At 37.7% G+C, this 26674-nt stretch overlaps 3 gene segments (V, D, J or C); 1 reads left to right on the top strand and 2 right to left on the bottom strand.

The window, feature by feature from the left end:
• Positions 1–321: 321 nt before the first annotated feature.
• On the bottom strand, positions 322–771 carry LOC141318334 (immunoglobulin kappa variable 4-1-like). The segment is given in 2 exon segments: positions 322–632; positions 723–771. Coding segments are annotated over 2 exon segments (360 nt in total).
• A 519-nt stretch (positions 772–1290) lies between these two features.
• On the top strand, positions 1291–2610 carry LOC141318318 (Ig kappa-b4 chain C region-like; the record flags this gene model as incomplete). The annotated part of the segment is given in 2 exon segments: positions 1291–1321; positions 2279–2610. Coding segments are annotated over 2 exon segments (363 nt in total), but the record flags the coding sequence as incomplete, so codon positions are not given.
• Positions 2611–3132: 522 nt separating this feature from the next.
• Positions 3133–3581, bottom strand: LOC141318302 (immunoglobulin kappa variable 3-11-like). The segment is given in 2 exon segments: positions 3133–3449; positions 3533–3581. Coding segments are annotated over 2 exon segments (366 nt in total).
• Positions 3582–26674: the final 23093 nt, after the last annotated feature.

Below are 26674 nucleotides of genomic sequence, written 5' to 3'. Positions count from 1 at the left end.
AATGCATTCAAGATAAGTGACTATTTATTTGATATGACTTCTGATTGCACATAAAGAATCTGGAAACATTTTATTCAGTCTACTGTCTGCTTTTCATTTCAAACACCACGACAAAGCTGTACTTGTTAGTTTTGGTTTATGATCAGTATCACATAGCCAAATCTAAACCTTAACTTTTAGTGAAATGCCATAGACCAGGTAGTTTGTAGTATGATATGAATTGTTCAGAGTTTTAAAAACAGTCACAGTGTTACATGTGTGCAGTGTTTGTCTAAATCAGTAGTTCCTCTTTCACTGGAGGGGTTTTTGTACGGCTCTGTATCACTGTGTTCGTGGTGTTTCATAATGCTGTTGACAGTAATAATCTCCTGCATCTTCAGACTGGACATTTCTGATTTTGAGCATAAAGTTTGTTCCTGATCTCCCATCAGTGAATCTCTCAGAAACTCCAGACACTTTGCTACCAACACTAGAGAACAGGAGTCTGGGTGTTTGTCCGGGTCTCTGATGATACCAGGCTAAACTGGATGTAAATCTGTCAGTGCTGGACCTGCAGTTGAGAGTGACGCTGCTTCCCACAGACACCAAATCCACTGATGGACTCTGAGTCAGAATGATCTCAGCAAAACAACCTGCCAACAATGTTACAGTCAAACAGATGACACATTAGAAACATGATAAAAAGCATTCATAAAATCACTAAATATTTGCTTTAATCTTACCAGCAATAGAAAGCAGTAGAGAGCAGATCATCAGAGCGTTTGCAGTCATCTTTGCTAAGATTGAGTGAGAACAGACCAGAGCTGCTGTTTTCAGTCCTGATCGATGACAGTCAGTTTTAAACAGAGGGGTGGTGCACTTATTCAAAGCTGCTTCCTTTTAGGAGATAATGTCTCACATATGTGTCAGATATTGCATTTTTAAATTAAATTAATTTTAACAGTTATTAAATGTACATTTTCCATAAATACAAATACTTTGTATTAGTATCAGCTGATATTTCTCAAGCGTTTCCTATTTTTGATGATATTTCATGAACATTCATTAGTTTACCATCAGTGAATCAGCTGGAGCTTAGATTGCAATGTTTAAGAGTGCAATCAAATTTTACAGGTTTTTTTTTTTCCTTTTTAAAAACACAATTAATAGTTTTTATTATTGAAATAGATTTGATCACAATAGCAAGTAGAGGTAAAGCAGTCGTTTTGGAGATGCAGTGAACAGAGCAGCTGCTGAAGCGTGCAGAGGTTTGTTCAGCTGCTCTATTAGTTTGTATCACTGTGATTAACTTTCGGCGGCGGCACCAGACTGGATGTTGGCAGTAAGTAAATATTTAAATCTTTTTAAAACAATACAATATAGTCATATTACAAAAAAGTATGACATTATAATTTGAATGTTTTCCTATGTATTAGGGGGAAAAAACTACTTTTCTACTTGATATGCTAACAGCAAAATATTTCTTAGTGTAAGTTTATATTTGAGAGTCAAACTACAAAATTAAAAGTTACTATAAAAGTTACTTACTATAAAAGTCTTTACTACCAACATGCTATTAGATCAATTTGTCATAATATGTGGAATATAGCAACAGTCAAAGGCGACATACTAATATATCAAATTGTTATTTTGGCCAAAAGATGTTTGAATGGATTTGTGTGCAAATTTATAATTTAAACTTGTCAACTTGACATTAAATGTATTTTACTCCTTGCTGGCAGGACTACAGTTCAGCATATAGAGTTATGGTACTTATTATGGAAAAATACACTTTAAAATAATATACTAAAGTCTGAAGTGGCTGCAATATATTTTTGAACACTTAATTGCATGTTATTTGTAATGACGAAGTGTTTTGCAATTTAGTAATTTTAAAATATATCAAATTACACACTATAGTTTAAACTTATAATAAAATATTTTACATGTGCTTTAGTGTTAGTCAACACATCAAAATAAGTGTACTCCTTTTTCGCAAAGGCTGAGAACACATTCATTTTTCAATAACCTTCATTATTGACTCTGTTCTGCATGTATGTTAGTGAAAACATCCAAGCAGAGCAAAAGTTTATAGTTACTAACTCCATGGCTTCCCAAACTTTTTATTAAACATCTGTCAATATGATTACATTTAATCAGTCTTGAAAAACGTTCATCATGTTTTGCTTTATCTAAAAGATAGTAGTAATGTTGTGTGTTACATTCATCTGTAATAAAATGTGTTCAAGTGTCTGTTAAGAGAGTTCTCTGTTGCCCCACTGTTCTGCTCGTTTCTCAGGCGTCACTCCTCCTAAAGTGAGCATCCTGCCCCCGTCCAGCGTAGAGATTTCATCAAAGAGCACAGCGACACTGGTGTGTGTGGCCAGCGAGGGTTTCCCGTCAGACTGGAGTCTGAGCTTGAAGGTGGATAGCAGCAGCAGCAGCAGCAGCAGCAAGTCTCAGGACAGCAGCGCTGGGCTCCTGCATAAGGACGGTTTGTACAGCTGGAGCAGCAGCCTGACTCTCTCTGAGCAGCAGTGGATGGAGAGCGTCTCAGTGAGCTGTGAGGCCACACGCAGCGGCCAGCCTGCCGTCACTCAACAACTGACCAGAGATCAGTGCTCACAGTAGATCTGCTGCTGCCTTCCTGCTCATGTCTCACTTCTGCTTCTCTGATTTAATTCAAACAAGAGCATGCAATGATTTGTCTCTTTTATCTGAAATAAAAGCCTTGATATCTTTGATTCTCGTCTTGGTTCTGCTTTAACAAATAAATGTTTAAAGTACAAATATTACAATAAATATTCTACTAATATCATGTGGCCTCTCAAATAACACAGGGTGGTCTTGAAGTCTAAATGAATTATAATTCAATAGTTACAAAAGAATTTGAAATGCTTAAAAATGTTCTAGAATGAGTTCTGTGACCTTGTGCGAAACATTAACTTCCTTAAAGTATTTCATGTCAGATACTCAAATAAGCTTCTCTCAGTGAAGCGTGACAACACCTGCAGTCGATTACAAATTGAGTAATCAGCGTTGCTGTTGTTAACAAAAAAAAAAAAAAAACAGTTTCAGTGTTCAAATGGCTTTCAGTATTCAAATCAAAGCTGTATCAGTGTAGTGTGACAGAGGTTTTTGTACGGCTCTTTATCACTGTGTGAATATTGCACCAGTGTGGTCACTCTGACAGAAATAATGTCCTGCATCTTCAGGCCGGACTCCACTGATGGTCAGCGTGAAGTCAGCTCCATGCCCACTTCCTGTGAATCTAGATGGAGTTCCAGTGAATCGATTTGTGGCACGGTATATGAGTAGCTTAGTAGCTCCTCCAGGTTCCCTGGAGTACCAAGCCATGTGGTCATTAAGATGCACCGGCCTGTTGGCTTTGCAGTTTAATCGTACTTCTTGTCCTGGTTGGGCTGCTGTTGTTAAAGGTGTGTGAGTGATGACGACCTGTCCTCGGCACTCTAAAAGAGTCACATATGCCATGAAATATCAAGTATGACACAAGTTAGTTTATGCAATAAAGATCTAGGCTAATTATACAAACCCTGATAAAATACTGCAAGCATCAAGATAAAAATGGCGATGGAAGTCATTGTTGTTCTGTGACACTGATGACGATTCTGTTCTGTGTTAAACTCAGACCTATAAACACTTTCAAAGCACTGAAGCATGAACTGCCAATGCAAAGTGCTGCTGTATATGTAAATGTTCAGGGTAATTAGAGCAGAAAAACTGCATTCCAGTTGACATATTTATGGCCGTCCCTCCATCTTGTGGACTCGACTGTGCGTCATCACTCAGGTTGCTTGAGAGCCTGGCAGAACCTGATTTTGGTCATATCGACCTTTCCAGATGCACATGTTGTTTCATGTTACAGTTGTATCCTCATCTGTGGATGTTAGAAAGACACACAAATATTTCCATTTTGCATAAACGATGGTTTAAAACTGATAAAACCTACATTTTGTTACATTAGATTAGCTTTAAAATGCTTCATAAAACCTAGTAGTAGTATTTTCATGACAGCAGTAGAGGCACTGTTTTACCTCAGCGTACAATATGTTAGTACCTCTTCTGAGTAAAAATGTCTAAATAAGCTTAAATAGAAACGCAACACCTCAAAGATGTATTAAACAATAGCACTCATTATAGCACTGATTCGTGATAAAGCTGAATAACGTTACTTTTGTCAAGAACATCATTCAGTATCTTTTCCATAGCAGACAGATGCGAACAGTATTTATTAGGATGAAATGTTTGATAAAGCTTAAAACAGTGATTTCAATTGTAAATATTTATTTCTTGTAAACAAACCTCTTGTGGTTTATACATGCAGCACTGGAGACACAGATAATATTCTGAGATGAACAGAATCTCCTCTGCAAATGCTAATGTGAGTTTTAGGCCACACTTCTAATTTGACTAGAGTTTGATTCGGTGCGTTTAAATAGTTCAACTTTCTTTATTTCAATAAACCTCGTAAAGAGGTTCTGAAGTTTATGAGGTGTTTCTTAACTGAGTTTCTTTTTTAGAGCTAAAGTGAGCAATGGAGATTTTCTTCCACACACAGGATGCACCTGAAGTTTTACTGTTTCATATCTGTGAATGAGCTTTCAAAGATTATGAGTGATGAGCTTTCTCTGTGTTGTCCCCTATAGGATGTATTTATAATACATAAGTACTGTATACAGCTAAAGTCAAGCCAAATTATTAAAAAATTGCTCACAAAAGATTTTCACCCCAAATTCAAAGAGAAAAATAATTTATCATTTGCTTATATTTTTTTAATGTTTGTGAAATATTTTTTTTATGCTCACCAAGTCTATATTTAAGCAGCGCGTGCACAGCGCGTAAGCAGAGCAGAAGCAGCGCGCGTCCATTGGGCTTTCACACTGGCAGCGTTTGTCGCGCGCAGCTGAACCGCAGCTTGTGTATGTGTACTGCAAATATAGACGACGAGTATCGTTCATTCGGTCCCGCATTTCAGGTGTTCTCCGTCTGTCATGTGCATTGAATTGTGATATGGTTGTATGTTGTAGATTATGTAGAAAATGAGAAACGCTAAAATATTGAATACATTTTTACACAAAGATCTTAAAGGTCTTAATGATTACCGTTTCAGGTAATTAAAGGCAACAGCTTTTCAATAACGAAACGAATATGTAAAAGTATGATATTTGAGGTACTAATCGCCCCGGCTGTTGGGGCTAAAGGCACAATAATTTACAAGATAATTAATAGATGACTGACTTTTACATTTGTTGACTCATATGCTATAGGCTATATTTTTTTATGGTGGTTGTCCAACTTTGAGTGTCACGAGAGATAAAAGGAAGGGTCTGGGTCCAGGTGCAGGGAAAGGGTTTTTAATTAAACAATAAACAAACAAAACCAAAAGGCCAACACGGCACAAACTGAACATAAACTGAAATACAAAATAACAAAACCAGGAACAAGATCAAGAACATCAGGAACACCAAGACATAAGACAATGCAGCCAGAAGGAGTAGTGGGAAATGAGAGTTCTTATAGACAAGATAATTGTGAGCAGGAGTGAGTGTAATCAGTGCTAATGACAAGACATGAGTGTAAAATTAGGGGAAGTGCAGTGGAGGGAAGGGAAAACAGTGACCTCAGGTGGCTGAGGGAAGCCCCACAGCCCCGATCATGACAGTACCCCCTCCCCACGGAACGGCTCCCAGACGTTCCCTAAGTCTGGAGGGAGGAGGCACGGAGGAAGGCAAGTCAGGGGGAGGGATGGCGGGCCAGGCCCGTGTAACGGCGCGTCAGGCCCAATAGCGGACACCGCCGCGTCAGGCACGGAGATAGCGGACGTCGCCGCGTCGGGCACGGAGATAGCGGACACCGCCGCGTCAGGCACGGAGACATCGGACGCCGCCGCGTCAGGCACGGAGTCAGCGGAAGTCGCCACGCCAGGCACGGAGACAGCGGACGTCGCCGCGTCAGGCACGGAGATAGCGGACGCCGCCGCGTCAGGCACGGAGATAGCGGACGCCGCCGCGTCAGGCACGGAGATAGCGGACGCCGCCGCGTCAGGCACGGAGATAGCGGACGCCGCCGCGTCAGGCACGGAGATAGCGGTCACAGCCGCGTCAGGCACGGAGATAGCGGTCACAGCCGCGTCCGTACCAGAGAGAGCGGTCACCGCCGCGTCCGGAACAGAGAGAGCGGTCACCGCCGCGTCCGGAAAAGAGAGAGCGGTCACCGCCGCATCCGGAACAGAGAGCGCGGTCACCGCCGCATCCGGAACAGAGAGAGCGGTCACCGCCGCGTCCGGAAAAGAGAGAGCGGTCACCGCCGCATTCGGAACAGAGAGAGCGGTCACCGCCGCATCCGGAACAGAGAGAGCGGTCACCGCCGCATCCGGAACAGAGAGAGCGGTCACCGCCGCGTCCGGAACAGAGAGAGCGGTCACCGCCGCGTCCGGAACAGAGAGAGCGGTCACCGCCGCGTCCGGAACAGTGAGCGCGGTCACCGCCGCGTCCGGAACAGAGAGAGCGGTCACCGCCGCGTCCGGAACAGAGAGCGCGGTCACCGCCGCGTCCGAAACAGAGAGAGCGGTCACCGCCGCGTCCGAAACAGAGAGAGCGGTCACCGCCGCGTCCGGAACATAGAGCACGGTCACCGCCGCGTCCGAAACAGAGAGAGCGGTCACCGCCGCGTCCGGAACATAGAGCGCGGTCACCGCCGCGTCCGGAACATAGAGCGCGGTCACCGCCGCGTCCGAAACAGAGAGCGCGGTCACCGCCGCGTCCGAAACAGAGACAGTGGACGCCGCCTCCGCCGCCCAACGAGCGAAAATGGCCATCATCCACTCGGGCTCAGTCGCCTCAACGACCGCCTCCGTCGCCCAACGAGCACAAATGGCCGCCGTCTCTTTGGACAACGTCACCTTCTCCCTAAAGGGCAAAAAAGAAATCCTCCCTGCTGGACCCACTGATGCTGGCTGCATTCTGTCACGAGAGATAAAAGGAAGGGTCTGGGTCCAGGTGCAGGGAAAGGGTTTTTAATTAAACAATAAACAAACAAAACCAAAAGGCCAACACGGCACAAACTGAACATAAACTGAAATACAAAATAACAAAACCAGGAACAAGATCAAGAACATCAGGAACACCAAGACATAAGACAATGCAGCCAGAAGGAGTAGTGGGAAATGAGAGTTCTTATAGACAAGATAATTGTGAGCAGGAGTGAGTGTAATCAGTGCTAATGACAAGACATGAGTGTAAAATTAGGGGAAGTGCAGTGGAGGGAAGGGAAAACAGTGACCTCAGGTGGCTGAGGGAAGCCCCACAGCCCCGATCATGACATTGAGATAATGAAACTATCATATTTAAAAACATGATAAGACATATCATATTAAAATATAATTTGTTGTTACTACTGTAAATCTATATAAAATTATTATAGGATCTCCTTCAGTACTTTCAGAATCTTCACTTTTAAAAATGATTTTGTTTCTGTATTTTAAAATATGTTTTATATTAACATTTTAATGGCAGTAATATAAATTTATTTATTCTTGTATATATCAAAACAAGCAGAAAATAGTACAAACTTTGCTAAAGTGATTGTTTTGAACAAGTAGACTAACTAGACATTATTTACAAGAAAGAAAAAAAAAAACATTATTTTTACTGGTGAGCCATTTAAACTGTGATTGTGTTACATGTGATACATGATTTTATGGTGAAATTGTTATTTTTCGTGTTAATCAGGCCAGTTTTGATCAAGATCGATGCACTGTGGCTTTAACCCAGCGTAAGCGGCGCAGCAAAAATAGACTCGGCGCCAAAACGATCGCAGCACTGACGCTTCTGCTCTGCTCCTGCTACGCGCTGCCGCGCCGTCCCAGCGTGCGGTGTGAATGCTCTAATCTACGGAGCCCCTTACGTCACCTGTAGAAGAAAAATAATTAATCCGTGGGGACGGTTTTGCAATTCGTTCCCTCAGTTTATAAACCGTTCTCACGAATTCTTAAACTGTTCCCTCAGTTTAACAATTCGTGCCCACGGATTAACAAACCGTGCCCACGAATTTCCAATCCGTGCGCTCAGATTTTGTAAACCGTACCCTCGGATTTTGAATCCGTACCCACAAAATCATAATCCGTGCGCACGCTTTCGCAATCTGTTCCCACAGTTTGTAAACTGCTCTCACGGATTTGTGATAATGATAATATTTTCACCCAGAGTTAGATACATGCTGCACTATTAATGTTATTATTAAATAAGGCCTATTATTACATTTCATTTAGTTTGAGAGCAAAGGAATGGCAACATAACCTGTACATTATTTGTTTTGTATTGCTTTTTACCTTCTCCTCTCCAAAACTCGTTTTTTTTTTAATTCAGGTAATTTTATATTTTGAAAAATATTATATAAAACAAAGCCGTTTGAACAGCGCTCTTCACTTATTATTTTATTTTGGTACCATGACCGCACTTACAAAACAGGCTTCTTTTTATCGTTTATTTTACATTAATAACCAATAGGTTAAAACACAGGGTTTTTTGGCAGCTAATCTATTGGTGATTAATATAAAATAAAGCTAAAAACTCTGTTTTGTCATTGTTGCATAGTCTCATATAGCCTACTGAGAAATAAAGTCTAATAAATGCAAAACAATGCATCCAGCATATAAACACGTGTCCTGGTTGAATTTGGGGGCGGGGCCACAAATCCGTGAGAGCAGTTTACAAACTGTGGGAACGGATTGCGAAAGCGTGCGCACGGATTATGATTTTGTGGGTACGGATTCAAAATCCGAGGGTACGGTTTACAAAATCTGAGCGCACGGATTGGAAATTCATGGGCACGGTTTGTTAATCCGTGGGCACGAATTGTTAAACTGAGGGAACAGTTTAAGAATTCGTGAGAACGGTTTATTAACTGAGGGAACGAATTGCAAAACCGTCCCCACGGATTAATTATTTTTCTTCTACAGGTGACGTAAGGGGCTCCGTACTAATCTGTTAACATGGGCGCCGAAAAAAATACGCGCTGCTTACGCCCTGCTTACGCGTGCAGTGTGAAACCGGCGTAACTGCTAATATTGGCCACAACACATTGCGCGGTGAATGAGGATTCGGTTAGAACTACAAACACGCATAAAAAAAGTGATAAAAACTACAAACATGGCGGATATGCGCGACCAACAGACAGGCAGAAAAAGGGGTTTAAGTGATAAATAATCAATGTGTAACCTAATAGAAAATATGTTTTTAATGTTATCCACGGTATATTTCATGTGCAGCAACTTTTTGTGACCTTTGCAAAACGTCCTTCTCAATCGGACATGGAGGGGAATTGTGGTCCGTGTAACGGTTTGCAGTTCTTTGTTCAATTTGCACCATCAAAATTAAACAGATAAAAATGGGCTTCAAACTTTCATTTTTTCGTTTTTTTCAAATACTTCAAAAACGGAAAATTGTCTCTCTGTTTAATTTTCTTTTCTACAATTTTAGGTTGTGGCATCTGTATAAGATTTTTTAACAAACAAAACATAACTCATTATTCTGATTTTCCATTTTTTGTGTGTTTTGCACTCGCGGTTGGTCCGTACCATTACCGGCGGGGGAGGAGACGGGGTGGCTGGATAGCCTACAGCCAGAGCGCTGCTGCTTTGTGTATAGTATAATTTATTGTCTAAATCAGAACCCAGTAACTGTGACTGCGTTAACAGCCACAGATTGTGTGTATGATAGTGTGGTAAAGTTGGTTTTAGTTTCGATATTCGCCATATTGCTTTCATTTGCCACTGATATCACTATCACGATTAGAAAAAAATATTTTAAAACTGTTGTATTGCAAAAGCAAACTTAAACTGGAAAAAGTTTGATGCGCTATAGCAGCACTTGATGTGTGACGCCTGTTTCACACATACTCCGTATTCAGTGCGTATGTGCTGCGTATTTTTTTCCGCAACCATGTTAACGGATTAGAGCGTTCACACTGCACGCGTTTGCTGTCCGGCAGTGCGTTCCAGAAGTGGAGCGTTTGCAGCAGTGCAGCGATCATTTCCGCACCGAGTCTATTTTTTGCTGTGCTGTATGCGCTGCATGCGCTGAATTAAAGTGACAGCGCATTGTTCGCTGTAAAAATGAACATGGATTGACACGGAATTTCCGTGACGGAAATGTAGTGATAACACCATAAATGCATATAAATAAAGTCTACTGTGTTTCACAGTCAACGCGTTGCTTTTTGGTTAGGTTTAAAACAAGGAAAAGTACAGTTTTAAATAAACAAGGCAACATAATAGATGCACTTGCCCGGGTAGAAAAGTTCTTTAAAGGATTGTTTTTAAAAAAGATTTAGTGTGAAAGAAAGGCACAAGAGCCGACTGTTTCTGTCTCTGGTAAATTGTAATTTTAAACATTTGTGATAGCCCAATTTCAATAAGAAAATGAAGCTATACCTATGCTGTGTTTGAATGTGTTGCAACTTGCTTGAGCAACTTAATATACAAATCTAGTCAAGTGCATTGAATAATACGTTGTTTATATTTATTGAGTTTAAACGTGAATATGTATATTAATTATTGTATTAATGTACTGTGATGAAAGAGGATCACAATGCTGAAAAAGCACGTTTGGGCTACAGGTGAGACTTTGTCAATATCTCCCTTACTGTATGTACAGTATACAAATATTTTTTTAAGAAATAATTACTGTAATTTACCAAAAAGGTTTTATCATGTTCCAAAGGTAATTGTGTACTTCACACATATGAAGGGAGGTATTGGCAAAATCTCACCTGTAGTATGTCAGTCGTGTATCTTGGAACATACATACTACAACTATTTTTTTCTAAACTTATTTTTATTCACTGTACCTACAGTAATGGAGGTTTCAGCAAAATTTCACCTTTCATAAGTCAGTCTTGTAACTGCAAAATATTACAACCTTTGCAACATGAAAGAAAACTGTATATATGAAGGAAGATATTGGCAAAATCTCACATGTAGTAAGTTAATCTTGCCACTAGGAACATACTACAACCTAGAACATGAAAAAAAATATTTTGGGAGTGTATAGTCGGTTTTTTTGATAATATTTGAACACTGCACATACAGTAAGGGAGCTATTGGCAAAATACCACCTATACTTAGTCTGTCTAGTCACTATAAACATACTACAACATTTGGAACATAAAAAACCCACTGGTAATTTACTGTAAGTTTTTCATAAATTGTCTTCTGTACATACAGTATAAGAGAGATATTGACAAAATCTCACCTGTAGTAGGTCAGTCATGTAAGTAGGAATATACTACCTTGGAGCATGAAAAAAAAAAACTCTTAAACTACATTTGTTTTCTAAAAATTATTTGTGTACCGTTCACACAGTAAATTAGCTATTGGCAAAATCTTCTGGCCACTAGGAACATCCTACAACCATTGGAACATAAAAACTGTTTGCTGTTTGTACTTCTTTCTTAAAAGCTTTACAGTTTAACAATGTGCTTTTTCAATGTTAAAAGTCATTTTAATTAAAATACGTTTTAACCCAGTTGAAGGAATTGTCAGACGGTCCCTTTCACATCAAGCGCTGCAAAAGCGCGTCAAAGCTGTCTCCGGTTTAAATTTACTACAATAAACATGGGCAGTTTTGAAATAATTTTTTCATGTTTATATAAATTGGTTGCATATTATTAAAACTAATCCTGATAGTGATATCTTTGAACAGTGGCAAGCGAAAGTAATCCAGCAAATATCGAAACTAAAACTAACTTTACCACGCCATCATAAATGTGGCTGTAAACACGCACAATGCACGTTTCCATTACATATTTGCGTAAAACTTTGGCCACATTTTATACATTTTTTTGCGTTTCTAGCTGCCTTTACATTACCCTTTAAATTGCGCAAATTGAAAATGCGAATTGAAAATACGCTTAATGAAAACGCGCCCAATGTTACTGAGTTCTGACCAGTGGTATACGCATACTTTATTCCTTGGTATAAATTATTCACTAGCTGGTTTAAGAAATTTCCAACAGTAAAAAAATGGTTCTTTTCATTGTTAAGGTCATGTTTTCGTTGCAATATACTGATCCAAATTAGTAATCGATAATAGTTATTATTTTACGCGCCTCCCCTGACCAGAGCCGTATAGAGATCTCTCTATGGTTCTGCCCCTGACATGCTCTTCTCTTGCGTACTATGAACACGCAGAATCTGGGTGGAGGAGTGGACGGAGCGGGCGCATTAGGCGCAATCATGAATTAGCTATTCATGTGGTGCACTGTCATGATTTTTGGCTAATGCAGGACACTACTGAATCATGCGCATCAGAGTGATTTAGAAGTGGATATATGGAAAGGCGACTGATAAAGTGGGTATACGCCGTATACCTATTTATACCCTGCACTACACCACTAGTTCTGAAGTGTCCATTAAATTATCGCATGGTCAAATCAATGAACCTCATTCCAATACATAAAGCGGCAGCGCTCTGGCTGTATAGGCTAATACAGCCGCCCAAGGTCCGTGTAACGGTTTGCAGTTCTTTGTTCAATTTGCACCATCAAAATTAAACTGATAAAAATTGGCTTCAAACTTTCATTTTTTCGTTTTTTTCAAAACGGATAGTTGTCTCTCTGTTTAATTTTCTGTTCTACAATTTTAGGTTGTGGCAGATTTTTTTAACAAACATAAAACATAACTCATTATTCTGATTTTCCATTTTTTGTGTGTTTTGCGCTCGCAGTTGGTCCGTACCAGAGCCATAGTCCGTACGATTACCGGCGGGGGAGGAGACGGGGTGGCTGGATAGCCTACAGCCAGAGCGCTGCTGCTTTGTGTATAGTATAATTTACTGTCTAAATCAGAACCCAGTAACTGTGACTGCTTTAACAGCCACAGATTGTCTGTATGATAGTGTGGTAAAGTTAGTTTCAGTTTCGATATTCGCCGTATTGCTTTCATTTGCCACTGTTCAAAGATATCTATCACGATTCGTTTTAACAATTATATAGACATGAAAAAATATTTTAAAACTGTTGTATTGCAACAGCAAACTTAAACTGGAGAAAGCTTTGATGCGCTATTGCAGCACTTGATGTGTAAGGGTGTAAGGGACCATCTGACAAATCCACCGACTGGATTAAAACGTCCAATGCATTTTAATTAAAATGACTTTTAACATTGAAAAAACACATTGTTAAACCATAAAGCTTTTAATACTTATAATGATTTACAACAGGTGCGATTTTGCCAATACCTTCCTTCATATATGTACACTAAAATCTACTGTAAGTACATAGAAGGCTGTTCATAAAGGCTGTTGGTGTCCAACTCCAGACTGACTTACTACAGGTAAGATTTCGCCAATATCTCCTTCACTGTATGCGCACAGTATACACATTTTTATTTAAAAAAAAAAATACTGTAATGCAGAAGGTTTTTAATGTTCCAAATGTTGAATTACATTCCTGGTAACAAGACTTATTTACTAATAGTGAAATTTTGCCCAAGTCTCCTTTACTGTTTATACAGCAGACACATTTTTTTAAGTAATTTACCAAAACAATTTTTTAAATGTTCCAAAGGTTGTAATAAGTTACTAGCAGCCAGAATGGCTTGGGCTACAGGTGAGACTTTGCCAATATCTCCCTTACAGTATGTACAGTATACAAATATTTTCAAGAAATAATTACTGTAATTTACCAAAAAGGTTTTATCATGTTCCAAAGGTAATTGTGTACTTCACACATATGAAGGGAGGTATTGGCAAAATCTCACCAGTATGTCAGTCGTGTATCTTGGAACATACATACTACAACTATTTTTTTCTAAATGTATTTTTATTCACTGTACCTACAGTAATGGAGGTTTCAGCAAAATGTCACCTTTCATAAGTCAGTCTTGTAACTGCAAAATATTACAACCTTTACAACATGAAAGAAAACTGTAGGAAGATATTGGCAAAATCTCACATGTAGTAAGTTAATCTTGCCACTAGGAACATACTACAACCTAGAACATGAAAAAAAAAATAATAATTTAGGAGTGTATAGTCGGTTTTTATGATAATGTTTGAACACTGTACATACAGTAAGGGAGCTATTGGCAAAATACCACCTATACTAAGTCTGTCTAGTCACTATAAACATACTACAACATTTGGAACCCACTGGTAATTTACTGTAAGTTTTTCATAAATTGTCTTCTGTACATACAGTATAAGAGAGATATTGAAAAAATCTCACCTGTTGTAGGTCAGTCATGTAAGTAGGAATATACTACCTTTGGAGCATGAAAAAAACTCTTTGGTAAACTACATTTGTTTACTAAAAATTATTTGTGTACCGTTCACACAGTAAATGAGCTATTGGCAAAATCTTCTGGCCACTAAGAACATAGTACAACCACTGGAACATAAAAACTGTTTGCTGTTTGTACTTCTTTCTTACAAGCTTTACAGTTTAACATTGTGCTTTTTCAATGTTAAAAGTCATTTTAATTAAAATACTTAGACGTTTTAACCCAGTCGACGGAATTGTCAGACGGTCTCTTACACATCAAGCGCTGCGAAAGCACGTCAAAGCTGTCTCCGGTTTAAATTTACTGCTACAATACACTTGGGCAGTTTTGAAATAATTTTTCATGTTTATATAAATTGGTTGCATATTATTAAAACTAATCCTGATAGTGATATCTTTGAACAGTGGCAAGCGAAAGTAATCCAACGAATATCGAAACTAAAAATAACTTTACCACGCCATCATAAATGTGGCTGTAAACACGCACAATGCACGTTTGCATTACATATTTGCGTAAAACTTTGGCATTTCTAGCTGCCTTTACATTATTTAAATTGCGCAAATTGAAACTGCGAATTGAAAATACGCTTAATGAAAACGCGCCTACTGAGTTCTGACCAGTGTGGGTTGTATACGCATAATTTATACCTCGGTATAAATTATTCACTATAGCTGGTTTAAGAAATTTTCTTTTCATTGTTAAGGTAATGTTTTCGTTGCAATATACTGATCCAAATTAGTAATCGATAATAATTATTATTTTACGCGCCTCCCCTGACCAGAGCCGTATAGAGATCTCTCAATGGCTTTGCCCCTGACATGCTCTTGCGTACTATGAACACGCGTAGAGTGGTCGGAGCGGGCGCATTAGGCCCAATCATGAATTAGCTATTCATGTGGTACACTGTCATGATTTTTGGCTAATGCAGGACACTACTGAATCATGCGCATCAGAGTGATTTAGAAGTGGATATATGGAAAGGCGACTGATAAAGTGGGTATACGCCGTATACCTATGTATACCCTGCACTACACCACTAGTTCTGAAGTAGGCCTATCCATTAAATTATTGCATGGTCAAATCCATGAACCTCATTCCAGTACATAAAACGGCAGCGCTCTGGTTGTATAGGTTAATCCAGCCAGTCTCCTCCCCTGGCGGTAATGGTACAGACCAACCGCGAGCGCAAAGAATAATGACTCATGTTTTACGTGTTAAAAAATCTTATTTGGATGCTACAACCTAAACTTGTAGAACAGAAAATTAAACAGAGACAAATATCTGTTTGTGAGGTATTTGGAAAAAAAAAACGAAAAAATGAAATTTTGAAGCCAATTTTTATCTGTTTAATTTTGATGGTGCAAATTGAACAAAGAACTGCAAACCGTTACACGGACCAATTGTGAGTTAAGACTTTTTTTTTCAACTTTTCCTGTGGTGTTGAGCAAATTCTAATTTATTTAAAGTGAATAAATTGTAATGAAAAATAAATAAAATTAAATAGCTATAGTAAATCGTAAGTGGAAGTGCATCTGTCAATTCATTGATTGTTCAAAATAATATGAATCTTTATTTAGAAAAAAAAATACACATTGGTTGGCCTATTCATGAGCATACATCAGCAATTACACATGTTTAGGGGAATAGTGCATTATTAATATACCATTTAAGGTGGTATGTGCTAGAAATGGGTAAACCACTATCAGTGAGTCTGCCCGTGGGGTGGGGGCACCGCCGTGCCAGGCAGTGTCCCACATTGTCCCTCAGAAACATACCCCTTGTCCCCCCTTGGGCTTATTAGCAGGTGGTCACCCTACGTACAACACAGGTACAAATTTGTTGTAAATTGATTATTAAATTGTTTAACCAGGTTTTATACGTAAACTCCTTGACATAGTTATGTCATATTGAAAATAGATCCTTTAATCTTACTACTCCAACTGTCCGTTTTAAATGATTGTTAAACAATAAGCAATACTATGCAAAAGCAGTCCTTCCGGTGCACTTACCCAGCCAACAAATCCATGTGGGGCCCATAAGGGTTACAACTGGGCCGATATCTGGGGCCCACATGGGCTAACCAACTGGGAACCAGCTAATTTTGTCCTCAGTTTCCATGGTGGCCCTCCATGGGTTAGCCCAAATGGGCACCATATGGGCACCATGATGGGTACCATATAGGGCCCATCTGGGTAATCCCATGTGGGGCCCACATGAGACAGTTTACCTGGGTTTATGATGGGCCCTTGATAGGCACCATATAGGGCCCATTTGGGTAATCCCATGTGGGGCCCACATGAGACAGTTTACCTGGGTTTATGATGGGCCCTTGATAGGCACCATATAGGGCCCATTTGGGTAATCCCATGTGGGGCCCACATGAGACAGTTTACTTGGGTTTATGATGGGCCCTTGATAGGCACCATATAGGGCCCATTTGGGTAATCCCATGTGGGGCCCATAGGAGATTACTTACATGGGTTAATGGTGGGACCCAGCTATGTTCTATGTGGGTCTTAAATGGGTCACAAAAGTCATATGTGGGCTAACTTTTTTTTTAATTTGGGTTACCTTATTTTACAGTAAACCCCTAAATACAAAATATTACATTTAACACACTAAAGTACAGTAAAATGTGAAATGTATTGATTCAATAAAGAGGCCAGTAGTTCATACTTTCATTTATTTTTGAACTTTTTAAAACTCAAAACACAAACATTCTCGAACTTTTAAATATAACACGATTCAACTGCACCTCTTCAGTCCTCTGTCACTCTCCCAGTGGCCCTTTGAAAAGATAACAAATTAAATATTTTAATAAAGAGTAGCAAAATATATTTAAAACTGCAAGATGCATGTCAGGCAATGGTGTAGGCTACACCTACTACACAGATTACAGCATAGCTATGGTGTAGGTTTGAAAAAAAGTAGTATAAATTGGGCTTAATTTGCAAAACATTCAATTAACAATTTGCATTTTTTTTTAAATTCATACAGAAGTAATTAGTTAATTATCAAGGTATTTACAAAACATGACTATGCCTACATAGAGGATTAATAATTGCTGTTAATTTTTGTCTGCTTTGTAGATTAAGTAATAAAACGATTTACAAGTTATCAGATGTTGAAGTAATTTTACGTTTACAAAACATGACTATACATTCACAAATTACTAAGCAACATGATGAAAATTAACAAATCTGTCATAAGTTACTTAAAAAATAACATCATGAAATAAACAGATCCTTAATGGTTAATAGATACTAGTCAATGTATTATAAATCACTTATAAATCATTTAGATGTCCAAATTGCACTATTCTGTCAAACATAAATAAATGAAAAACTATTTTTGAATCCCTTAATATAAAATGGAAACTACTCATCAGTTTTTAATGTTTTAAAAACCTTCCAGTTACTGGTTGTTTGTATGCATTTATATTCCACACACAGAAATGGAAACCATAACATTTGAAAAACATTTAAAACTGATGAGTAGTTGCTGTCTTTTAAGGTAAATCGAGATTTGTAAATCATTACCATATTTCTTTTGCAAATGACTTGGTCATCTAATAAATTCTAAATTATTTAGAACTTAATCTACAAAACATAGATAAAAATATTAACAAATATCACTTATAATAACCTATGAATGCAGTAAATGTAAATCTATGCATGTAGTAAACGTAAATCTATGAATGCAGTAAAATGTTTTGTAAATGATTAAATTATCATTAATTTATCATTAACTTATTACTTGTAAATGATTTGTAAAATTAACAAAACATACAGTGATTACCATATCACTTATTAATCCCTTATGAATGTTTTGTAAATTATTAATTCATCATTTAGTAATCACCTATAAATGACTTGCAACTGAACGTGATTATAAAGTGTTACCAATTATGTTATATTTCATTTTGCATCTCTTACCCATTTTGCTCTCCAGCACGTGCCCTCGCATTTCTGTACCCCCCCCCCCCCCCCCCCCCCTGTCTCTGGCGCCAATCAGCCACTTTGACACAGCCTTTTCTGCGTCTTTTCTGGTGATCTGGTTTGTGAGGGCATTTTTCTTCAAGCTCCCTGTGAAAAACATATACATAAAGATCATAATTAAGTATTTGCATCAAAGCAGCAGTTATCTCCAACTTCACTGTTTTTCACTAAACAATGGTATCAAATAAAATATTTACATGCTTGTGTGTATATGTTAAATATAAACACAGATTTAACATATACACACACATACATATAAACACACAGTTGTTGCCAAAATTCCCAAGTGAAGCAAGGGAATGTTCTCATATTATTTACTTTTTTCTTCTAGAGAAATCTGATTTCTTATAGTTGCTTGAATAAAATTTTTTTAAAAAATAAAAAATAAACTGCTAAGATCAATATTAGCCCCTTAAGAAATTATTAGTTTTTAGAACAAAAATAACCCATTTTAAACTAATTTGACAGATTAAATGAATTAACCAAGTTAAGCATTTAAATTGCACTTAAAGCTGAGGATTAGCATCTTGCAAATATGCATCATGGACAAAAGAAATGAGTTTGGACTTGGGGGAAAGAATTGTCTCAAGTGTCAACAACTGCAGTGAGAAGCATTATAAAGAACTTTAAAGAGACCAACACAGTGGAGAAGAAGACAGGCAAAGGCAGGAAGTAAAAGATTGCAAAAACTTTGGAAAGAAAAGTAGCAAGAGAGGTTTCTAAAGACCCAAGATCAACTGCCAAGACACTAGTGGATGATTTAGCCAAGTCCAGAATTTATGCATCAATGAGGACTAGAGCCCTGCACAGGAATCAACTGCAAGGTTCAAGACCAAGAAAGACTCCACTTCTGAAGAAGAGACACCTCCAAGTTAGAATGAAATTTTCAGAGGACAACCTGGGGAAAAGTGATGCATACTGGAAACGTGTCCTTTGGTCAGCTGAGACACAACTAGAGCTTTTTGGCCATTGAGATGTTGCCTATTTTAGGAGAAAGAAGGGAGAGGCATTCAACCCCAAAAACAGCATACCTATAGTGAAACAGGGTGGTGAGAGTATAGTGCTGTGGGGATGTTACTGTAAATCTCAAGGTCAGGGTTGAAGGAAACATGAAAGAACATGAGGAAGAATGGGCTGTCATTCCTCAGGAGACACGCATGAACCTTTTTGAGAACTACAGCAAATGACTCAAGGCATTTTGACCTTGATTACACATTACATTTAGTTATATTTGTATTAAAAACACTACAATCTTCCTGAATAAACTATTATGTTTAATATTTAACCGTTATGTGTTGTTCAGGATTTTTTTCAGGATTTTAATTTGGCCACAAATTTCTCTGTTTCAGCAAATAAAAACGTTAAAACGTTTTTTTGCATAAATCTACTTATCAACCTCAGTTCTGATCAAAACTACCAAATGGTTAAAAACATCCAGGATTTTTACACTTTAGTTGGCAAGTTCATAAACGATGTCACTGATTTGGGGAAAAAACACACACACAAAATGACTTATTTTCATTATCAAAAAGTAATTGTTGACTGGATTTTTTTTTACCCTTTATGACAGTCTTGGACATGTCAACGATTGGTAACAACATAAGCTTTTATGCATTATTATTTAGAAAAAAAATCCCCCTTATTTACTGTCTGTTATTTACATTAAAAATTGAAGTTTCTGACTTGTATATGGAGTATAACTGTATATTATACTGTGAGTGTGTTTGTGTGTGTGTGAGAGAGTGTAAGAGAGAGATGTTTGCGCACTTAATTTGTGTCTGAGAAAATCAAAATATGCCGCTCAGATCTCAGAACTACATTTAGTAAACAAGAAGAAAAAAAGTGTTTTAATGCAAGTAAGTGTGCAAAGGTCTTTCTCTTACACTCCCTCTCTCTCTCTCTCACACACACACACACACACACACACACACACACACACACACACACACACTATAATATACAGTTTATACCCTGTATAACTCCATACACAAGCCAGAAACTTATTTGAAGGGTTAATGGTGCTATATTTAGTGATCAACAGTAAAAATGTCATATTTTAGCTCTTCCCAACAGGTATGACCACCAACAATCAAGAATGCATGATTATTTGGCGTCATGGCTTTGCAATCAAAAAATGTTGTAATGGAAGTCAATGGGGCAAAAACAGCCACAAACAGTAAATAAGGGAGAAAAAAAAAATCTGGTGGTGCAAATCTAACAACGCATCAAAGCCAATGTTGCTACTAATCTTTGACATGTTCAAGACTCTGATAAAGGGTAATAAAAAAAATCCACTTCACAATTATGTTTGATATTGAAAATAAGTCATTTTCCCCTAATCAGTGACATCGTTTATGAACTTGTAAAAATCCTGGATTTTTTAAAACATTTGGTAGTTTTGATCATAAATGAGGTTGATAAATAGATTTGCATAACAAAAGGGTACTGAACACTGCACAAGGGATTTTATATATATAAAATATGAAAACGAGTGAGTGAATTCACTATAGTGCCCGAATTCACTCACTCGTTTTCATTCACTCCTTCAAGTGAACTGTACGAGTGAACTAATGTAGGGAATAGTGAATAGGGTATAGGGGGCGATTTCGGATACAGCACATGGCTACAAAAAATAAATTCACTACAGAAATCTGCATGGATTGTTTCCTCTACATCGTCTCCCTCCTCCTCCTTCATCTCTGGTGCATTACCGCCACCAACTGGACTGAAGTGTGAAGCATTAATAGGCAGGTGACAATAAACAAAAATAAATATTTTTAACATTCTCTTTTATAATCCTAATATTTTAGGATATTTTAATATTACACTATATTTTTATGTTGCATATTAAATTGATTTTTTTCCCACTCATGTATTTTAATTATTTAAGATCTATTCCTTCTTTCTTTTTTATTTTATATATACAGTACATTTTATTAGTACATGCTCTATTGTTTTTGTTTATATTTACACTACCTTGTTTTAGATTTTTCATATTTTATACAACGAATTAATGAATGATTTAGTCCATAGTGCCCTATTTGAATGCAAGTGATTGAATCTTCCTTCCTGTTATTAAAAACACTTTTCTCCCATTGCCTGTTTGTTGCTGTGTGTTTCACAGCTTGCTTAGCTCGCTTATCAACCATTTCATTAGTCTCCACTCTTATATGAGCAAGAACCCACATAAACATTATTAAGCTTGCATTACTTATAAAATTGCAATAATCGCACATATAATTTTTTACTCTGTAACACCTGAAATGAGAAATGATAAATCCTTGAGTGAAGATTTGGACACTTGTCTGCAGCTCCTGACAGATTTGAAGATGGGGGTCTGGTGGAGGTGAGATTATCTGCACCAAATCCTCAAATCAGCAGTCCAGAGTAACAATGTATTACAATGATACTTCCAGATTCTAACAGCTTAGTATGACCCAGCTGGGCCAGATCTCCTGTTTCTAATATTATATTAACCTGATATTAAGAATAATCTTTCTTTTTTTTTTTAATGGCTGTATTCACACATTCAGTGTTTTGTTCTGTATTAAATAACAGATCACACAGCAGCTTACATAGTATTCAAGCTGTTACTATTTAAATCAATAACTACTGTAACATCAAGCCTTTTTCTGTCCTCCTAATTGTGTGAATATCACTTGTAACCATAGTTATCTCAGTACACTTGATGAGGAGGAGCAAGTTCATCTATCAAATCTTAATTAATGGACAGTGTCTCTAAATGCTTTTTTAAAGTTTTACCCAAGCACAAATTAACTGCAAACTGATGGGAGACACTAGTGAAAGACAGTGACTAGATGTAAAATGTTCAGATGACAAACAGTTCATATTTTTTTGTGAGTTTCTGGACATCTGCATGAAAACAGTGTGTTTCTGTTTGACTGTTGTGACTCTCATTGATAACTGAACAGTGTGTGAACATTATTGTATTTAGCTCTTTAAAACAAAACTAATGGCCACATTTTGCTCCAATGTGAATGTCACCATCATGCACCATCACATGTAAGGTAGTATATTGTGAAAGAAGGGAACTAAATAACTTTAATAAATTTATATAAAAAAAAGATGTATATATTTTTAGGTAAATTTAGCCAAATAAATAAATAAATGAGAAATTAAAAGTATAGCTGTATGAGTCAGTCAATAAAATAGTGGTTGCATTTATGGTAATAAATGAGAACATTTTATTGCATGTTATTGTTTTTTTTTTTTCTGATTAATTTGTTATTTATGTTCATGTTTATATTTCTATTCTTTATCAGCTGTTGTACCCTGCCCAAGAAACTCTTATGTTCTTCTACATTGACAATAACAGTGTGTATTAGTGTCCAGAACAAAAGCGTACAGCACGTAGCTAAACGTCATCACGTACAGAATGGGGAGTGTCTGTCTTATAGTGAAACCGAAAGTGGTCAGATCAGAGACGCCATTTCGGGGGATTCGAAATGTAAAAAGTGTCTTCACTTGTCACGGTAAGTAAACTTATTTAAAATGGTCCATTGCTATAATATTAGTGAGGACTTTTCTGCGTCTAAACAGATCTTATGTCGAACTTAAACATGGCAAAGTTGTTCGCTGCTCTGTGCTCTCCAGAGAGCTACCACGGTACAAAGGTGGACGAGAAACGCAGGCAGGGCCAGGACTCAGTGTTTTATATTTGGGGTTAAAAAAACTGTACAATGACGCATCTACACACACAGACCATACGACCAGATACCGCGTTACTTAGAGTGACCGTATGTACTCTTTTTCCCAGGCACATATTTAGTCACTTTAACAGAATAGATAAATGCTCAACACATCATGACACATTACAGGCTCACTGTATTCTCCATCGTGCTTGTTCTGTTGTTTGTCCTCTGTCCTCACTTCCATCCTGATGCTGCTTATGTCCAGAAACTGTTGATACTGCAAATCTACAGCTGAACATCTCACTCTCGTCTCATTTCAAAGGCTCTGCCCTTTAGAGACTACATTTGTTGGTGGCATACATAACCAAGGATGAGTCATTTTAGAAAAGAAAGCATTATGATTGCCATTGTGTGACTCAGGTGCAGGAGAAGACAAGAATGCCTCAGATTGAGCAATTGAGGTGTTCTGTTGTTGGATGTAATAATGAACATAGCAGTCGTCATTTACTCCTGACATCTGAGCCACTGAAGACACAGAGTTTTAACGTTACATTCGTTTTTAAAATGAAAGCCTGATTCCCATCTAAATATGCGTGCCATTGTTTGTGCAAATCTTTCCTGATGCAGCTTCACCCACAGCAGAAGAGAGTAGAAGGGTCTTTTATGCATCTTTGCTAATGGCCTTTCTTAAAGGTTGTATCAGCGATTCTAGGCTGAAACAAAAAGTGTCACATTCAGCTGTTTGTTTTTCTGTGGAATGGTTGATAGCACCGATTGTTTTTTTGGCATATCTAGGACCCTAGGCTGACCACAGAGACGCGTTTTTTTTTACAGCCGATTTATGGGGCATGCAGCGAGCGGATCGTGAAGAAAGGTCAGCTGAATGTGACACTTTATGTCTCAGCCTAGAATCGCTGATACAGCCTTTAATAGTGTGCTTGTTGGCATGTTTTGCAGCTAAATGCGAAATAATTATTATTACTAATATTAGCCTATTATTATTGGTTATATTTTCATTTTCGTTTATATTGATTTCCCTATTCATTTTGATCATTGGGCTATTATTTTTTTTTTAAATAACTGGTTAGGGTTTTTGTTAATGCTAATAAAGTTTTGACATTATACCCGTATGTGACTATTAATGAGCATGTTTTCATTTACAAATGAAACTGATTCATTCCTCAGTGAAACACTATTTATAAAGAGTAGTTTATAGTTAGTAGTTAAACTGCGTTAAAGTAAAAATTCCAGTCATATAGCATATGTCGAGCATTTACAGTATAATTTACATATAGAGCATTAAGAGATCGAAATGAAGGGAAAAAAACAAATATAAATGAAAATAAAAATATAACCAATAATAATAGGCTAATAATAGTAATAATAATAATACAAATACAGAAAAAAGACGAACAGTTAAAAGACTTGCAAGACTGTGGGATGGATAGAAATTTGTCATGTAGGCCTATTTTATTTAATTATAATATTTAATTATAATATTTATTCATAATAAACTTTCGAATTCTGTCTATATCACGCATAGACAGAATTCACATAGACGGCATTGCTATTTGTTAATATAATAATTGAATCATGTATTAATTTCTATAATATTAATATAATTTCTTAATTTAAAATAAAATATTAATAAATTCATCTCTAATAATCCCGGGTTACTATGGTCATGCAGGTTTGTTTACGCATTAAACTGAAATGCATGTCTTCCCTCAACATAATAATTTGTGTCATTTGTGTCAGTAATTGTGTGTTAATATGACATTCCCACAAGTCAATATGCCATGGCCACGATAAAATTAAGTGACCCGAACAGGTCCTCTCGTGGTCATCATAGCATTCTTTAACAGCGCAATTCTTACTTAATTTTAAATCCTGGTGTAGACTGCATGATTGGGGTAGACTTCAATTAGATATTTAGTTAATCAATAATGTTCATGAAAACAAAGCCATTTCAATTTGGCTTTATTTCAGCTATATGATACATAAATATGGAGTGCTCTGTTAATAAATAATAATATTATTGCTAATGAAATGATCTCATTGCAAAGCCAGGTGATTGATGATCTCACCTGCAATATTTGTTATTTTCGTTGTTATTATTGCTGCATGTTTCGAGGTATCTGCAAATATCATATCACTGACCATGGGAATTTACATCAGATCATATTGTAATGAAACATCTGATTTATACAGCTATTTTTGCTGTAAATTTGTCTCACACACCACATAAAATTACAGTCTAACACTGACCCAAAAGTCTCTTGCTGAAAGTAAATCACCTACAGACAGAGGCCAAATGCAGTACTGGACCTGAACTGTGGCAAAATCTGCAGATTTATACTGTTAACTTAAACTTATCTCTGATAAGTTGCATACATCTAAATTAAAGAATAATAAACTGCATAAATCAGTGTATACAATACAGAAACAAGCAAGTGAAACTTTTGTAAAATATATTCATTTCAGAAAAAAAAATGTAAAACTTGGTTTACAGTGTCATTTAGGATGAAGATGATAATTTAACACTTAACAATTTTTTTGAAAGGGCAACACAAGTTACATGACAAGGTCTGGCCACTTAGGTCACTGTACCTCTTCTGCTTACCAGATAGTACTGAAGTTGAATTGTGTTAAAATTCAGTCTATGTTCACTTTTTCCACATACAGGCCTGAAATCAAATCTTTTATTTAGGAAGAAGAGAATCAGCTGTGAAATGAGTGTGTATGAGGAGAGAGAAGAGGAGGCTCATGTTGACACTCAGAGAACAACATCTCCAGGATTCAGCTGCGTGTCAATGAAGAGTAACAACTCCATGCATCCACCCCCTAATCTCAGTGATGTTGACACTCAGAGAACAGCATCTCCAGGATTCAGCTGTGTGTCTATGAAGAGTAACAACTCCATGCATCCACCCCCTAATCTCAGTGATGTTGACACTCAGAGAACAACATCTCCAGGATTCAGCTGTGTGTCTATGAAGAGTAACAACTCCATGCATCCACCCCCTAATCTCAGTGATGTTGACACTCAGAGAACAACATCTCCAGGATTCAGCTGTGTGTCTATGAAGAGTAACAACTCCATGCATCCACCCCCTAATCTCAGTGATGTTGACACTCAGAGAACAACATCTCCAGGATTCAGCTGTGTGTCTATGAAGAGTAACCACTCCATGCATCCACCCCCTAATCTCAGTGATGTTGACACTCAGAGAGCAACATCTCCAGGATTCAGCTGTGTGTCTATGAAGAGTAACAACTCCATGCATCCACCCCCTAATCTCAGTGATGTTGACACTCAGAGAACAACATCTCCAGGATTCAGCTGTGTGTCTATGAAGAGTAACAACTCCATGCATCCACCCCCTAATCTCAGTGATGTTGACACTCAGAGAGCAACATCTCCAGGATTCAGCTGTGTGTCTATGAAGAGTAACCACTCCATGCATCCACCCCCTAATCTCAGTGATGTTGACACTCAGAGAGCAACATCTCCAGGATTCAGCTGTGTGTCTATGAAGAGTAACAACTCCATGCATCCACCCCCTAATCTCAGTGATGTTGACACTCAGAGAGCAGCATCTCCAGAATTCAGCTGTGTGTCTATGAAGAGTAACAACTCCATGCATCCACCCCCTAATCTCAGTGATGTTGACACTCAGAGAACAACATCTCCAGGATTCAGCTGTGTGTCTATGAAGAGTAACCACTCCATGCATCCACCC

This window comes from Garra rufa, chromosome 1 (genome assembly GCF_049309525.1).
Source record: "Garra rufa chromosome 1, GarRuf1.0, whole genome shotgun sequence".
Classification (NCBI taxonomy): Eukaryota; Metazoa; Chordata; class Actinopteri; order Cypriniformes; family Cyprinidae; genus Garra; species Garra rufa.
Note: the sequence above shows the minus strand (reverse complement) of the source record. Positions and strands in the feature narration are given on the sequence as shown.